A 16,993-nucleotide genomic window follows, 5' to 3' on the forward strand; every position below is an offset into this window, starting at 1 on the left:
CTGAAATAGGCCTGAAATGAAGACAGCACATGGGATTCTTTGATGCTACCTAGAGTAGTCCAGCTGCTTTGTGCATCAACATGTTACATCCAGGTGACAAAACTCCACTTGCAACCCCATCATGACCCAGACTGACCGGCTACTTAAGACTTCACTGGAAGTCTCTGTGATTGCTTGCCCAAGAAAAAAAGAATGCTGTAATTTGCTCAGGTTTTGGATTTTGCTCCAGGTTGTGATAAAGCAGCTTTTGACCAATTTTTAATGGTGCAATTCACTGTATAAAAGCAGGATCCTCCACTTCTGTCTAAGTAAATCTCCATTAATCCATTGATGCTATTAGTTATCTACCATTTTTGCCCCTCGGACCTTTCAAGGTCGCTAGGTGATATTCAACTGCCCTGTCCACCAGCATCCTTCTCTAACCTAAACACACCTTTCATCTTGGGATTCATATGAAAACACTAGAAGGAATATTTTCCCATTTCCATTCTGATTTTTCTGTCTTCCTCCGCTGACAACACCAGTAGGTAGAACCTCTGCTCTATTCAAAAATCTAATCCATTATTAAATCACACAGCAGCCCCAAAATACGCAATGGAAACTGCATTTGAAAGACCATTGTCAGCAGGGAGCAAACAGCAACGTGCTTTGGGAATCGCAGTGTCTATCCCACCGCTGCTCCAACTGCTCTAACAGTGAATCTGGGTTCCACCCAAAAAGCAGCAAACATCAAAACAGCAAACAGAACTCTTTTACCATACGTCCGTTAGGACTGTGGAATCACTCTGATCTACATTTGTACTCGGTGTCTCTCACCAAGCAGTGGGACGGAATAAAAAACATCCCAGAAGATGCTGGAATATTAAGAAACGGTATTTTCACCACTGACTGCTTCGTCCTTTATCCATCAATGTGGAGAGGTAAAGGAAAAGAAAGGAAAAAACGGGAAGGGGAAAGAAGGAAAAAATGGGAAGGGGAAAGAAGGAAAATGGGTAGGTAACCTGGAATCTCTCCGAAAGCCGGAATGTTGCCTCCATACACACTACCCAGGAAAAGAAATACACACAAGCTGCGCCAAACAGCATGAGGCAGAACAAAGTATGCCCACGACAAGTATGCTTTCATGCTGCTGCCAAACTTGGCGGAGTGCTGCGCAAAGCGCAAGGTCAGACCCACAGGCTGCAGTGAACAGAAAAGCAGAGGCAGTCAAGGTAATGCAGCCTAAGCTACGTGTTTCCTTCCAATACAACCACAATGAACTGGGGCTGGGGACATCATCAAGCTAGTTTCGGAGGAGGGCATTTCTTTATTTTCCCCCTGCATAGTCTTCTGTACACACTGAAAAACAGTTTCTTCCTGTTACCATGGCACTGTTTCATCACTGGTGTCTGTGCACAGCTGTAGACACACATCAGAGAAGACACCAAATCCTGGACAGGAAGGTGAAGAAGGGACAAAATTCAGCAGTCCATCACCACGCAGCCACAGACAGCTCCTCTGGAGAGGCTACGTAACAGCTATAACTGCCACCTGGCAGAGATAACCTCACCTGAACTAACACAGGTCAGTATTGGGCTGGTTATTAACTAGCATACGATACACAGTCACGCTGTGGATTTAGACAGAGGTAAGACACTTCTCTGGAGGGACCCATTCTCCACTTGTCCATTGCTTGACTGATATCTGAAGGAGTGAGGGGAGGTGATGGCACTGTTATAGTCACTCGTTCAATCTGGTTTAGTCTGTGATAACTACGGCTCCAAATATAAATGCTAATTAAACTCTGACCTTAGCCATGAGAGCAAGGGCACTTGACAGACATGTTCTATCATATGCCTCTACAGATCACCTACACACTACAGACCCAAGTTTTTCAACATTTCCTTCACAGGATGTACAGAATCTGTACACCCAAGAATCACGCCAGTATGCTGACCAGACAAGCACTGGTGTCAGCAGGTCTTAAGTTGGGAAAAACTCATCTTACTCTCCTGGGGCAGTCTAGGGGTGAAGTACTGCAGCTGGCTCAAGGCAGTGTCAACAGATATCCCCCGAAATGCCCATTTTCTCCCATAGCTGGTATGGGTGCTTTTTTGACCTTTACAGTGAGCTGGACTGTGGAAGCCATCACTGAAAGCTAACCCTGCAAAGAGGACAGAAACTGATCCTCCTCACCACATTGCTCAAAGGAGCTTAACAGAGCCAAGCATGCACATCGCAGAGAGGACAGGTCCTTTTAGTGGGAGCACCAGCTTACACTTGATTACGGTGATGGTGAAACTGCACCTCTAACTGGACAAGTATAATTAGACACACAGAAAAATCTCCCAAACTGACACACTCCAGCAGATAAACATGGTACTTCTTGACATCCTCACAGGTCAGAAGAGTGGGATGAAGGGAATGTTAAAAGACTGCAAAAAGCATACGATTTGATGTCTTCTGGGTGTCTATTTTTAAAAGACTCTCTCTCAAGTGTTCACTTTGCTGCAAGTTTATTGTTATATGCTTTAAAAACAAGGGTTCTGACTTTCCACAGCCCTGCACTTTCTGTAGTCATTTACGCCTGTGTAACGTGTGAGCAATGTGGGTGTAAATATTACTATTCTGGTTTGGTAGCATTTGCCACCCACTTTGCCTAGGTGTGAACGGCTGCACAAGGTGCAAGGCAATGGTGAAGGTACTGCAGGGACTGTTTTACATAGATCTTACACCCATAGTAATATGGTGCACAGATACGTAGAGAGAGCAAGAGAGCAGAAGGAAAGATACATCAGCTCTCTGCTGAAAAAGCAATGTGCCAAGAGGGCTTACCAAGCACAAGCAGCTCCACTGATTCTTCATTTTTGCCCTCCACATCGTCCGGTGTGATAATAAGGCAGTAATAGAGCCCACTGTCTCCCCACATCAGCTTCCCAATCTGAAGGTCTGCATCTGGAAGGCAAAAAGGAAAAGTCAGACTTTCCCTCCAACAACTATAGGAAGAATGCAGTGTTGAAAGCACTGGGTCCGTCTCAGTGTCTCAAATCCATTTCATTTCCTTACTCAGAAGGGGGGTTAACCTTATCCAGAACATCACAGTATTCAGGAAAAAACAACAGGCTCAGGGCTCCGTGGCTGTAAATGGGAAGACCAGTTAATGCCGCAGAGGCAGCTCACTCTGCACATACCGAGAACAGAAGGGGTAACTAACGTTACTCTCTGTCCTTCCTATCACCTATGGCCTGGGCTCCCAACAGTATTTGTACCGTGCAAGAAGGGCTTAGGCAGTGTCTCCTCTATAGCACTTCAGTCATCAACCAAAGAGGTTACACGGAGACAAAGGAAAACACTCCCCCCTTGCTGAGGCTGATCACTTGCTCTCCACACCAAGGAGCCTCCACTTCTGGCTAGTGGCCTCTCAAGTCAAGCAGAAGCCTTGTACTTTGAAGGACAAGGTTTCTCACACAGCCTTCTAGACCATGTGCCTAAGGACCCTGCCGCACCCCATCTCCACCCAACCTGACTTCACCCCATGGAAATCGCTTCCTTTCACACTGCCCAAGGCTGTGTGGGTTTAGGCTCATGACAGGGTTGGCTGGTGAAGTCCACAGTTGAGCAAACATGAGGTGTAGCATAATTTTGGTATTTCGGAACTGGGAAAAAAAAATCAGTGGAGTTTGCAAGGAAGAAAAAACTAGCCTGCAGAGACTGAATTCAGACCTCTCTTGCATCCTTTTGTTAAGGAAAATCTACACACGGAGCAATATGCAGAAGCCAGGAATAAAAACCTTCACTTTATCAAAGAGAAAAGAATATTGTATCAAGGTTGGAGACCTACATTGACTTTGATGCAGGGAAGCAACAAAGGCAATGACCTTTGGGTCTAGGGTTGGCTGGTTGAATCCTAAATGTCTGACATACGACAGCTCCCTTCAGTTGCCTTTTCTAAGGGAGTTATCTGCACAGTTACTGCCAGCCTCAGGTATCCCAAATTGCTAAGGGTCCATTCCAACCCCCACCAAGCATCACCGGCGTAGGAGAGTTACCGTGGACAATGCTGACATCTCTTTCCTTATAGAAGTCCCCTATAGTGACAGCAGATCCTTGTTTGGAGGCCACAACACGGACTGTCCTCCTGCTGTCCACACAGTCCAGGTAGGGATCCCAGTCCAGGTTCCTCTTGCTCATCGTTTGTAACCCAGAAGTCGCCATACCCAAAGCTTCTCCCATCCGGTCCTGGCAGTAAGATTTAAACCTCCACTGTACCACAGCTGGTTGGGTGGAAGAAGTAGAGAAATGGCAGCGAAGCAGAGCAGGCTGAAACAACATGGCCACCTTCTTCTTCTCAGGCACGGTAACCTGCAGCCCTTCCACCTCAGCTAAAAGACAAAAACATGAGTGTCATATGCCTTGGCATTGCTTGAAGAGGGAGCTACTGCATTTTATCATAGCATCCTTCTCCCCACGTACACAAAATGAAATGTCCATCTGTTTCAGGTGCTAGGGTGCAATACTCCTCAGTGTATGTAAGCATGGATGTGGCAGAAGTTGGCTTTTTTCATAGACTACAGCCACAAGGGAAAATACAGCATGATGGGGCTGAAGGCTCAAATGTAGTATCCTTATGCTTTGTAGAGACCCTAACACAGTGGCGTGACGATTCACGGCTTCTGTGGCAAGTTCACAGGTAAGGATGAGATATTTTAGGGATGGCCACACTCCACTGCTACAGCAGGTCAGCCCAGGGGCCAGATCCTGAGTTCACAACAATCCTAATGCAGAATAACTCACCCCCCTCCCAATTTCAGTCACATGACACCTCCTCTTTGAAAGTCAGTGCCTGGCCCAACCTGTTGTGCACTGGTGCCCAGTTATTGCTGCTTGCTCTGCCAAACTCTAGAGATGCATGAAGGAGTGGATCCAAATCACACAGTTCCTGCCAGGGCTGGCATGTAGCACTGAAAGAAATTGCTCCTTGTGGGAGGTGCAGAGAAAAATGGCCCAAACACTCAAGTTTCTCACACTCCCAAGGAGGAGATGGATGTCAACATGTAAAGTTTATCTACCAGCTGACGGGAGAGCTGCAGCCCGGAGCTGATGTATTAAGGCCTCAGAGAAGACGCATGGGACTGCTGCCACATCCTTGTATAGCTTAGGGAGAAGCCGAGAGTCAGTGAGCAATGCCAGCAGCGAGCCCTCAGTAGACTGAGGTACTCCATCTACCCGCAGGGGAACGGCCAAAAGCTCCCACGCATGCCCTTCATTGCTTGCTTCCTTCTTGCGCTGCAGGCAGCAGTGACTGAGAGCACTTACGCAACACTGGAAACACACGCTGACAATTCCCCAAGCAGGGATGACCTGGCCTGTGGAGGCACAGAAACAGCCCAGGAGTGAGGCGGGGGCATCTAAGAAAGACATTTGTAACCAGGGGCACTCTCTGCAGCTGAGGGGCAGCAGGGTCTGATGATGGCAGTTCCTACAAGAATAGATAACTAACAAGTGTCAGTATGGGAAATGTTGGTGATGGCAGCTCCCTACACGCAGTTACCATCCATCCTGAAGCCCAGAGCAGCGCACAGTGAAAAAGTGGACAAGACACAAGGAAACATTCAAGAGAATAAAGCAGAAGAGGATGTTTACACAACATCAGGAGGGACTGATGCACTTAGGGGAAGCTTAGGCAGAAATGAAAGACTGAGGACAAAGAAAGGCTTCCTGATGTCGGCAAACAGTAGGAGAGAAAGGCAAATGCCAAGAAAGAAGAAAACAGAGCAAGGATAAAGTATCAGGTTAAGTATAGGAAGCAGAAGGATAAGTAGGATGACAATCATGGAACCGGGAAGCTTACGGTCAGCTGGAAGAAGCTGAAGAAGGTGTCTCAGCCTAGGTCAAAATAAAGGGCTAGACCAGGTTGCAGGAGATTAAGAAACGATGTAGAGAGGAAAGGAAATGCAGTCAGCAAAAATAAGCCACCCACTCCAGAAACTAGAGATGAAAAGGAGATGGAAGCTGGCAAAAGCAAGTGAAATGACATGCGATATCTTTAGGATGGGGGAAAAAAAGGCATAGACTAAAGCACTGGAGCTTAAAGCAGACAGAGAGCAATAACTGCATCAACAGTATGACAACAGCAGGCTTGAAGGGACAAGGTCATGTCTGAGACAGCTGCAAACCTGAAAAGCAAAAGCAAGCAGAGATCTCATGATCAGGAGTCAGAACCAAAGGAAAAGTGAAGAGGCTGGACCAACACTGAATATCCACTTCAACAAGTTATCAATGTCCAAACCATAAATCGCAACGAAGTCTATAAATACCAGTCAGGGGATTAAAACACAGTATGGACAGAAGCTAGAGGAAAGCATATTTCAGAGAGGCAAGACAGTCACTGATACTAACAAAGAGTTACTGATGAAGGCAGGATTTGACCCTAGGTTCTACTATGTGAAGGCTTGCAGTGCACAAGGGTGCTATGGCACTTGCACAGGAATGGTATATGATGCATATAATGAATGCCTGACATTACACATATCGTACTTGTGCCACATGGAAGTTGCACAGGACATGTTACTAGTTTTGCCAGAAGTGCCTGCACCCAAATCCAGACGCTGAAGTGTGGGTGTCCTCCAGAGTACCACAAAACACAGCCGCCGTCCCAACAAGATGCTCGCACAGGAGAGGCAGGGGCATGAGGCAGCTCCTCCACTTTCCTGAGTCATAGGCAGGGAGTTAACTCAAGAAAGGGCAGCTGGGACATTTCTGCCAGGCCTCCTTTTCCCAGGGACTAGAGGGGTAGAAACATGGGGGTTGGGCAGTATTAAGAGATCACCACTTGCTTCTCAAAGTGAACCAAGTGGTAACATTGTCCTGTTCTCTCCTCTCCAGAGACCCATGCTGCCCGGGTTGCATCTGAATGTAAGAGACATGACAAACACCTTGAAAAACAAATGGGTCCAGGCCAGACCTGTATCAGGCAACTCTACGCCTGACCCCACGCAGTCTGTGGCCAAAGCCACATGTGACATGAGCTGATCAAGTGACTCACCAAGTTACTTCAGCTTCGGGGACAAAACAGTGACACAGTGAATATTTAAATCTTTCCCTTGCAAACGAAGTACACAGCTTAGTAAACACAGTACTTTCAGCTAACCATGCACCATAGCCCTCCTTCCCTGTTAATGAGATTAATGAGTTTGGCAAGCCAGGGACTGCTTTAATAAATGATTAGCTGAGCTTTAGCAAATTCTCATCTGACTAACTTTCCCCACCCTACCCCCATGTGAATGTCTATATCAAGAAAAGGAAAGCAGCTTTTGGGAAAACACAGGAATTCTTTTTCTGCCCAAAAGCATTTGGGAGATGTGCAGTAAATTATCTGGCATCTTCTATATCCTATCCCAAGCTCTTTAACTCTTTATTAACTTTTGAAGTATTATTTCCGGATCCTTTTCAGAAATAGCATTTAAGAGCAACACAGTGCCTCAGACTGAGAGACTGGAGCAGTGGAAACTCTGTATCTATTTAAGTCAAATTATATATAATTATATATGGCTGAACTGGGAAATTACACACCTGTTATTTCCTCTGCCAAAAAAAAATGACCGGATTCAATACATGTAATACGTCACTGCTGTAACAGTGTCCATCAAAAAGGCCAACAGGATGTGCCGCTGCCTGAAGGCAAGACGCTGGCTTTACACCTATCATTTATGTCCATGCATGTGAATTGCAGAGGTCTGCTTAGGACTTCCTCAAATTCAAGAAGAAACTGCTAACCTCAAAAACCTTCAAGAGACTAGCCAAGATAAGAAAAGCCTCAGGTGTACCACAGGACAGAACTCTGGGCTGTTTATACAGCAGAGCAAAAAAGAGTGAAAGATGTGAAAAAGGACGACAAGCTTTGCGACAGCACCGCGGCAGCTCTTTGTCTAGTTTAATACAAGTAGGTCTACAAAGAAACTGAACTGTGCTCTGCTATGTTTTGACTAATGCACACAGAGCAAGATTAGCCCTTGTTTCAAAATCGTCATGGAAATGTAATTCCTGCACTCCAGAGACGCAACCTGTTCATTGTGAATTTCACAATGTTTGAACTTTCAAAAGAAAACTCTGGCTTGGGGAAGTCTCATAACTACATGACAATTTTGCTTTCCTTCTTTCTTGTTCTCCTAAATCCCCAGAAAAAGGTCTGCAAATATTAATCAAGTCCATCTTAAAAGTACAGATATCCTGACTCTCAGAAAGCAAAAAGAATCCATGGTTTTGTGTGTCTGTGCATGTGTATACATACATTCCCAGAGAAAGAGCTTAAAAATAATCACATTTCAGAAATGTAATTGTATGGGTTCTGCCTGTTTCTCATTGCCCATGCGTATTTGTCTCCTTTCTCTGATTCTTTTCCTAAACTGTCCTCAGATTATACATTCAAACTACACAATCAACATTACACACAAGCTATCACTAATACATTTTAGTGGCGATTAAAGAAAATTCCAGGAAGTGATTACAGAGGGGATATTTGTAAGGGCACATTTGAGCCTTGTGAGCCTGATCTTCATAAGCGCCTTCCATGAGTAAAAGAGAGAAGGCAATTGAGAGGTGACAATTTGGGCTCTTGCTTTTCAGTTGCCCTCCGGAGAAGCCTATGCCTCCCTGAGGCTAGATGAATCCCAGGAAGATTTACCTTCGCTACACAGCCTTAAGTTAGCCTTTATGAATAGAATCATAATATCATAGCATGGTTTGGGTTGGAAGCGACCTTAAAGATCACTGAGTTAGAATAAAGTTGATCTGAAGCACTAATCCCTGTAACTAATAGCAAAGCCAAATACTGCCGTTCAGTGTAATAGGTCTCACGCTGCATCCTTCTAGCACATAAGATAAGATTTGAGTCCAAGAGAAGGCAGCACATCATTCTTCAGGTCAGCATGGGTCTCCCTATCTGTGCATGCATCACATCTCTTTCTCTGCAATTATTTGGCTCAGTCTACCACTTGCCTGAGGCAGTACAGCTGATGCTATGAAACGACAAAAATTACATCCCCCAATTTCATGCACCTTTATTGACAGGAGCACACAGGACAGATGCACACAGGAGAACGGAAGTCCTTGGGCCCTGAACCAGGCACCTCAGCAAAACTACCCCTAGACTGCACCTAAGCGCTTTGGCAGAAAAGCATACATTCACTGGTAAGAGACAGTGCTCCCAGGGTAGTTTATATCACTTCCCCAACCAAAACAAACTGCTGGGCAAAAGGATGCAATAGCTTTCTTTGCTGTGCCTTGGCCACTAAGAATTAGGTAAATGTTCTTCACTGCTGAATACAGGCACGACATCCACGCTTTCAAATGCGCATCAAGCCCAAACCAGGAAGCGCAAGATCTGGGCTTCAAGCCTGGAAAGTCAGAGATGATAAAAAGACGTGTAAACAGGTGAATGAAGAGCCAGTAGGATCACTGAGATTGTGTTGTACAGATTCTTGCCTACTCATGCTGGACTCAATCCAGTCCATGCAAATTATCAGCAAAAGCCATCACCATAAGATTGTGTTGAGTGGCTTATAGGAAATGAATTGGATGTCTTGCTCTGGCTCCTGTCAGACTTGTGTTCTTAGCTCCATCGCCACTAACTGTCAACTTTTTTAGCCAGCAAGAAACCAATGCCTAAATAGGTCAGCTGCAACTGACGTGAAAGCATGGTACTGCCTTTTACAGTTCCATAGCAAAACCACAAACTGCAGCTACCTAACTGCTTAACCCGGAATGGGGCAAAACCAAAACAGTCGGAGAAAAGCACGTCCTTGCACCCCCAGCACAGAACCTCGATACAAAGAGACCCCATGTAGGACACAACCCAGACTCTGCAAACGGACTGCAGGAGACGCTGGACTATTCCTTGCTCTTCCGTATTCTCTGTGATGCTGTACCCCAGGTGCCCCATGCTCCTCACTTCTCTAGGAAAGTACACAGCCCTGAAACGGCAAGGACTGTGTAAGCGCTTTCACAGGAGCTCAGGACATTTCATGGGCTTTTCTAGGTACCGCTCTCTCTTCACCAGCTTCCCTGTGCTCATTACTCTCTCCCACAATGTCCCCCTTTCACACATTCATGGATGACATGCATTCACACACCTGGATGTTCAGGTGAATTATTTGGCCACCAGATCAAATACATCCTGTCATTACTATCTGAAAGCTGTTACAATTGTCAGATGGCTCCTGATTTACAGTCTTGATTCAACATCCCAGAAATCTTTCCCATAACTATCACTCAGCAACTGGTCACCACCAGAAGGCTGAGAACGAAGGAGAACAAACAGGACGAGTCTCTCCAAGCCCTGTAACACCAAGCTGTCACACCTGTTCTTGGGATGGCACTGGGATTTCCACAGTGCCAGTCCCACTCAAGGTGATGCCACAGGAATAAAAAGTAAGAAAAATGTGAGATTTCTTCCCAGTTACACTTTGCTTATGCCGTCTGCAGCCAGTCAAGGGAAGTCAGACGAATACTTTAAATCAAGGCAGATAAAGCAGTCCATTCATTTTTCTGCCCTCCCAAGAAGTCTGCTCAGTCAGCCAGGAAACAGCAAAGCACAACTGTGCTCCAGCATGCCTGCTCCTAAACTGTGGCTGGGAAAGCAGAGGTAGTATATCCTACCCACCTTTGTACTATACCATTGCATTGCAGCAGCTCTTCTGCATAGCAGGAATAAACAGGTACTGAGTGCTAAATTATTAGTGAAAAATTACTTAACAGGGAGGCAAGATCACATTTTAATGTGGACAGTCTTCTAACTGTAATCTTTCCAAGCTTAGCCTGAGTCATGAGGCAGAAAAAAAAATGTGCTCTGCTTGTTCTGTAGGTAAAACTGGAGTTCAGTCTCCAGTGCAACACTTCTCTCTAGTTTTAAATGCATTAGGAATTACAGCATTAATAAGAGTAACGGTAAACACGATGGGAGGATTCATTCCAGAATCAAGCTGCACTTGATAGTTTACAAGAACCAGCTTTACACAGGGGCGTAAGGATACTTAACAAATTGTACCTTCTTTTTCTAGAACGACAAGAACACAGTCCCACACATATCCTAACTCATCCCACTTCACAGGAAGGAACAAAGGATGACCTGCTCTTCATCCTTTTGCTGTTGTTACTAAAACACTAGCTTTAGGCACACTGGAGAGCAGGGCAGGAGGAAGATAAGCCAAACCAAATCCACTGTACCTCACGCAGGATTTTTTGAAATTGCAGTAAGAAGTCACAATGCACAAAATCAAACAAAAGATAAATGCAAGAGCCAAAAATTAAAGACAAACAAAGGACAGAGAGGAATTATTGCTGGGAGGAAAGTAACTGCGAGTGCTGATTAGGAATTTCTCAGCCCACCTCGAGGGGGGAGGAGGGGAGAGAAGGGGACAAGAGCCTCTCTCTCTCTCTCTTTTTCTCACTGCCTTTTGTCTCCCTGCTTCCTCCCCATCTTGCACTCTGTCTCCTACCCTGGCCCCTCTATCTCCCAGCCCCCACTCCTCTTTCCCAGAGCACAGTGTACCACCCTTACCTTGATGCAGACCTTTCATTCCTTTGCACAGCCACTGGGGAGAGGAAAATCTTGAATCCATGTTTGCTAGCCTCTCTCCCTTTCCTGTGCACGCACGTACACGCTCACACTCGTACACCCCTTTGCTTATTTGCTTTCTCTCAGCCATGAAAAAGGACAGCAGCGCCTGCTCTATCGCCGGGCAGCAGCAGCTGGGAGGCTGGAGAGCAGCAAGCCGACACTGGCTGCCTCCATCTCTCAGCGCATGGCTACGGCTAACCTGTTGCCTGCCGGAAAGCTTTGCCTGCCGGCAGTTGATAGCACCAGCAGCAGGCTGTCCTGTCTCCAAAGCCCAGGACTAGAGGAGACTGGAAGGTCTTCCTACTGCAGCAGTACCGCTCTCTCCGCATAGACCTTGCATGCTCCAAACAGCGGTCGCTGCCAGTCATCACGAACTACCTTTAATAGAGGGAGAAAGGTGTCAACAGCCCAGCCTTTTAGCTTGATGGAAAAGTCCTGATATAGCCAGCCACATCCAGATAACAAAGCTCTTTTAAAAAGAGGGAGGAATGTAATGTCATGTTTATCTACACCCTGTACTCCTCTACAAGTCCCTGGATGCTATTTATCAGCACACTACTATGGCTATTAGGAAAGGAGTGGTAGTTGTGGGTGCACTGGCACTCCAGACCAACTCAGTGAAGCGGGATACATGCAGAAGCAGCCAAATGGCAGGCAGGAAGGCAGGGAGAGAGGATGAGCTGGAAGCTGCCGAAGGCACAGATGAGGCCGTGAAACCCTGGAAGGGAGCAGTAGGCAGGCACCGGTGCTGAAGATGACTCAGAGTGAAAAAGCAAGGAAAGGGGTGGGTGGGTGGTGGGAGAGAGGTGTTATGACTAAAAGCCGAATTTACTGCTTGTGAATCCTAAATCTGAATAGGAAGAGGGAAGAGCCCGAGGTCTTTTCTGTGGGATACATTGGTGATGGTGGGAAATATATGCCACTTAATCCAAGTGTGTCTGTTTCTTCTTTCAGCCTGCCACCAACCTGCCCGGCTAAGTCAGCCTGCTGCAGCTTCCCCTAAAGCCTTCTGCCCCTGCCCCACCGGCTCAGGGGAGGCAGAACCCGTCGCCGACCGGGCAGGGCCCCCCCTCTGCCCCAGATTCCCGCCTGCCCTGCCGTTCCCACAATCCCTGCCCTGTCCGCGCTCAGTCCCGGCCCCCTTCCAGCCTGCCCCCTGCCCTCCCCGCTCCCCCCTCCCCTCGCCCTCCGGGAGCCGGCCGGGCCGGGGCCGGCAGTGCCCTCCCGCGCTCTCAGGCCTGGGCAGAGCTGCTCCGCCGCCGGCCAGCCCGGGTCCGGCCCCGCGGGAAGCCGGGGCGGCGGCAGGGCAGCCCCCTCCTCCCGCACCCTGTTCAGACGGCCAGGACACCGGCGAAGGAGAAGTTCCCGCAGTTGTTCCCGGCCCGGCGGGGGGAGCCGAGGGCTCTCGCCATCCCCCCGCACGGCGACCAAGGACGCTCCGGCCCCCGCCCAGGCCGGCTCTCACCCTGCCCGCCCCCGGCCGCGGCAAACACCGGCCCAAGAGCCCCCCCTCCGGGCCCGGGCAGGCGGGAAGCCCGGCTGCCTCCCCCCGACCCCAGCGGCAGCAGCCCTCTCCGCGGAGAAGTCTCCGCGAACTGCCCGCGAGCAGACCCCCGCCCCACGCCGCCGCCCTCCGGGACATTTCCCCAGACCCCCAAGAGAACCGCAGCCCCGCCGGGGCGGCCCGCGGCCGTACCTGCGAGCCACAGGAGCACGATCCACCCCAGGACGCGCCCCTCCATCTTCCCGCCGGTCCGGGTCCGGGCGGGCGGCAGGCGCGGGGCGGGGGCGCCGCGGGGCGGGCGCGACCATGCCGCGGGGCGGCGGGGGGAGGCCCGGGGGCGGCCCCGCCCGGCGCGCCCGCACCCCGCTCCGGCGGACGCCGAGCCGCCCGGGCTGCCGGCGAGCGGCCGCGCTGCCTGGCGAGGCGAGGCTCCCCTCCGCGCCGCTCCTCCCCCGCCGCCGGCTGCCGGCTCCCGCGGCGGCTGGGGGGGGGCTCCTCACAGGGCCGCCCCCGCGGCTGTCCGGGGAGGGGGGGGGCGGGACGCGGCTTCCCGAAGCCGCTTCTCTCCTTCCCTCCCTCCGGCAAAGGCGCGTTTGGGCTGCCAGATGCCGCCTCACAACTTCTCCGGTGAGGGCTGAAGGACCCGTCCGCCGCCAGCAGCCGCCCGAGCCGGAGCTGCGGCTCGGGGAACGAACGCAGGCTGCTCCGATCCTGAACCTCCCCGGGGTTTCCGCTTGCAGCACGGGCACCGCCACTAACTGCTGTCACTTCAGATGCAGAGGGGATGTAATTTTAGATGAGGAGGAGGTGTTCTGGCTGTTAGCGACGGACAGCTGAGTTGTGGGGCGTTGAGCTTTCATGCCAACATGATGTTGGAAGGGGATGGGAAGTTTTCGGGGAGGAGGGGGGCAGCCAACCAGAAATACAGCTGAAGAAGATCACTTTTTAGAAGTCGGATGTTGCTCTGAAAATAAACGGTCATGGGCACAGCAGACCCACGTGCATACATACGTACTGTACTTAAAATGCTAAACTTTCTGAGACAGCAAAAGAAGTCAGCAGAATTATTCGCAGGCCTGGAGCTGGCCAAGCAGCGGCACGCTTGCTTTGGTGGCTCAGCAGCAAGGCACCTTCCAACATGGCGCTCACCACGCGCAGCACCTGGCGCAGCTTCCCTTTGCGTGTTGCTCATCTTCAGGCATTTTTCTTCCAGAGGCTTGGCCGGTGTTTGCAGCCGATGTTTGGATTCCGCAGATGTCAGTGACCCACACGGGAGATGGGAGTAGTCTTCGACTTCTCCTCGCCTGGACTCTGCCAAAGAACATAAACGATTCTGATTTTCTAGCACAAGGTTGGGCCCCAGAAGGGAGCGGCGCTCGGCGTGTCCCGCTGCTCAGGGCCGGCTGCGGGGGGGTGCCTGCGGTCACGCTGTACCAGCCATCTGCGTTGCAGCAGGTGTTTTCCAACTGCCTGTGGATCCCTCGTCATTTCGCCTTTCAGACTGAACTTCTCTACAGGCACGATAAGCTTTTTTCAAAAGGGTGAATAAAAATAGATCAATAATTTCTGAGCGAAACAGCATGTTTGCTATGATACAAGATGTGTTGAAACATTTTGGGTGGTTTTGAACGGTTGTAGTCCTTCTGTTAATGTAGCTAAAGTGGAATTAAGCAAGGAGACAATCCCTAGGCAGCCAGTCCGTTTCTAAGCGTTTTATTCGGAGCTATTCGATGTTATTGAAAAACACTTTTCACGTAGAAGTTTATTTTTATCCAACACTGCTTTAAAAAAAAAAAACACAGACCCACCCCAATCAGTGTCCTGCTGTTCCTCTGACCTGACACATAGTGAGTTTAACTGTTTTGCAGTCCTGGCTAAAAACCACTGTTTAGAACCAAGCCCCTGCTACACTGAATAATGTACGTGCACAACAGCACGCGGTGCTGTTCTCCTTTGACACGCAGTGACCCGACACCCCGCTGCCTCGGTGCGTACCTGCAGGCGGAAGGCAAAGTGGAGACTCTCACTAGGGCCACAACTTCAGCCTCACGACATACGTGTGGTTCTAAAAAACTCAGATGGAGCTGCAGTAATACTTCGCATCAGCGGACGGCCCGCCTCACCATTGTTACCTATCTGTGGGATATAATCCACGAAGGTTTGTACAGGCTGAATTAAGACTCCTAAAAGGTGAACACACAGCTGTTTTTTCTCTCCCTCCCTTAACCATTTTGCCTGATAAGCCTCAAAATTTGAAGTGAAATCCTGATGCCTTGCCTTTCTGTAGCTGAATTGGCCAAGAGTCTGATGCAGCGTTTCCTGAGACAATGCTGATGTTGATATTATCTCATATGTTTAACATTGGGAGCAGTACAATCCCTTATGCGTCACTATTGTTAGCTATTCCTAGTTTGGTTTTTTTAACCTACTCCAGCTTTTGCAAATAAATTTGGCATACATCAGTTTTGCTAAACTCTTGACTCACAACAAAGGAAGGAAAGATTTTCAATACAAGGAAGCGCCATTGTTTTGTATGTAACGTTGGATTTATAGCCGCTCTGAAATTTTCATGCGCTCAAACTCACTGTACAGTTATTTTTTCACTGAATGTGAGCTGTCATTTGTGTATATGCACGTATGATGGCTGCCCAAGCCCTGAATAGATGTTCCAGATCTCTGTAGACCTTTGATCTGAGTATTGCAACATCTGAACCGGCTTAATAGTTAATGTTGGGATGTTGTCTTTCATTTTAGCCAGTTGTCGGAGGCAGAAAGCTGCACGACTGCAGGTTAGCCCCATTTCACCTTCCTACGGCGGGCACATTCCTATGCGATTAGCCACATCCCTTCAAGCCGCAGCCCAGCAGGGATTCTCTGTCCCCTGAAAACCAGCATACCGGTAGACTTCAACCTTCATCTCCCTCAGTCACTTGACAACCTTGATACCAGATGACCACATTCTCATGCTTCTCTTGCATAATTTAGCCCCAGACTGAATCGGAAGAACACCATGCTACAACGCTGATGTGATACAACGACTCTCTTTGGAGCAGTTCTCTAAGCAATCATGAACAAATTCAGCTGAACAATAGGGAAACAAACAAACTCACTTTTTACTCCTGCCAGCAGCTGCTGGCTCTTTTCAACTACTTCATTCCTCCCTCTCCTCCCTCCCTCCTTTCATCTTCCAGTACCAGCCTTTTGTGGCCATTTCCTCTGTCGGTAAGCAGAGTCAGCCTTCTAATAAGTTACCAACACCTGGAACAATTTACACCAGCACCTCACTCAGAATGACCCATTTCAGCAACGTCCCTAAAAACCCGCTACGCTACCTGAAAATACTGCTCTTCATGCATACTTTTGCACATCCATTCAGCCCCCTGGATTTCCCTTGCAGAAATTTCCATAGAAACAGCGATTTCAACAGCTTTCTGGGATGTCATACTAGATTCAGCCATTAGACACCGCTCTCTTGATTTAGTACTGAGGCCAGCACGTTACAGAAGCTATTAGGTGACATCATCAAATCATAGCATTTACTGAGTCTCTTCAGAATAGCTACTACCTAAAACTTTTGCTTCTTTGCTTTGTTACACTGGAATCTCTTATTAATCGTTGATGGCTTCACAGCAAGACATTGCTGAAATATATGGACTCTGTATATGTTTTTTTTTCTGAGCTGCCTGGTTACATTTGATAGCACAATAATACAGAACTTTTACTTCCCATTAATGTCAGGGGTGGGTGATATGGATATATAAACTGCTTTTGTTCTTAACCATGATCTTTGTACCAACAAATGTTTAGAAATTTGACTTTCTCATTCCAATGAACCCTGAGTTCTGTAACATAAATACAGCACCAGAAAAAAAACAAGAGAACAGCACCTTTCT

At 48.4% G+C, this 16,993-nt stretch overlaps 1 protein-coding gene across 5 annotated transcripts in view; it reads right to left on the reverse strand.

Annotated features, from left to right (window-relative positions):
- Nucleotides 1-13,397, reverse strand: part of ILDR2 (immunoglobulin like domain containing receptor 2) — a 43,367-nt gene extending 29,970 nt beyond the window's left edge. For all 5 annotated transcript variants that reach the window (XM_075434553.1, XM_075434544.1, XM_075434534.1 and 2 more), the window contains exons 1-3: nucleotides 13,293-13,397; nucleotides 4,029-4,361; nucleotides 2,815-2,934 (exon numbers count right to left, since the gene is read on the reverse strand). In XM_075434553.1, coding sequence (XP_075290668.1) covers nucleotides 2,815-2,934; nucleotides 4,029-4,361; nucleotides 13,293-13,338 — 499 coding nt within the window. In that variant the 5' untranslated portion in view covers nucleotides 13,339-13,397. The remainder of the gene's footprint in view (nucleotides 1-2,814; nucleotides 2,935-4,028; nucleotides 4,362-13,292) is intronic.
- Nucleotides 13,398-16,993: the final 3,596 nt, after the last annotated feature.

Source organism: Opisthocomus hoazin, chromosome 1 (assembly GCF_030867145.1).
Source record: "Opisthocomus hoazin isolate bOpiHoa1 chromosome 1, bOpiHoa1.hap1, whole genome shotgun sequence".
Lineage (NCBI taxonomy): Eukaryota > Metazoa > Chordata > Aves > Opisthocomiformes > Opisthocomidae > Opisthocomus > Opisthocomus hoazin.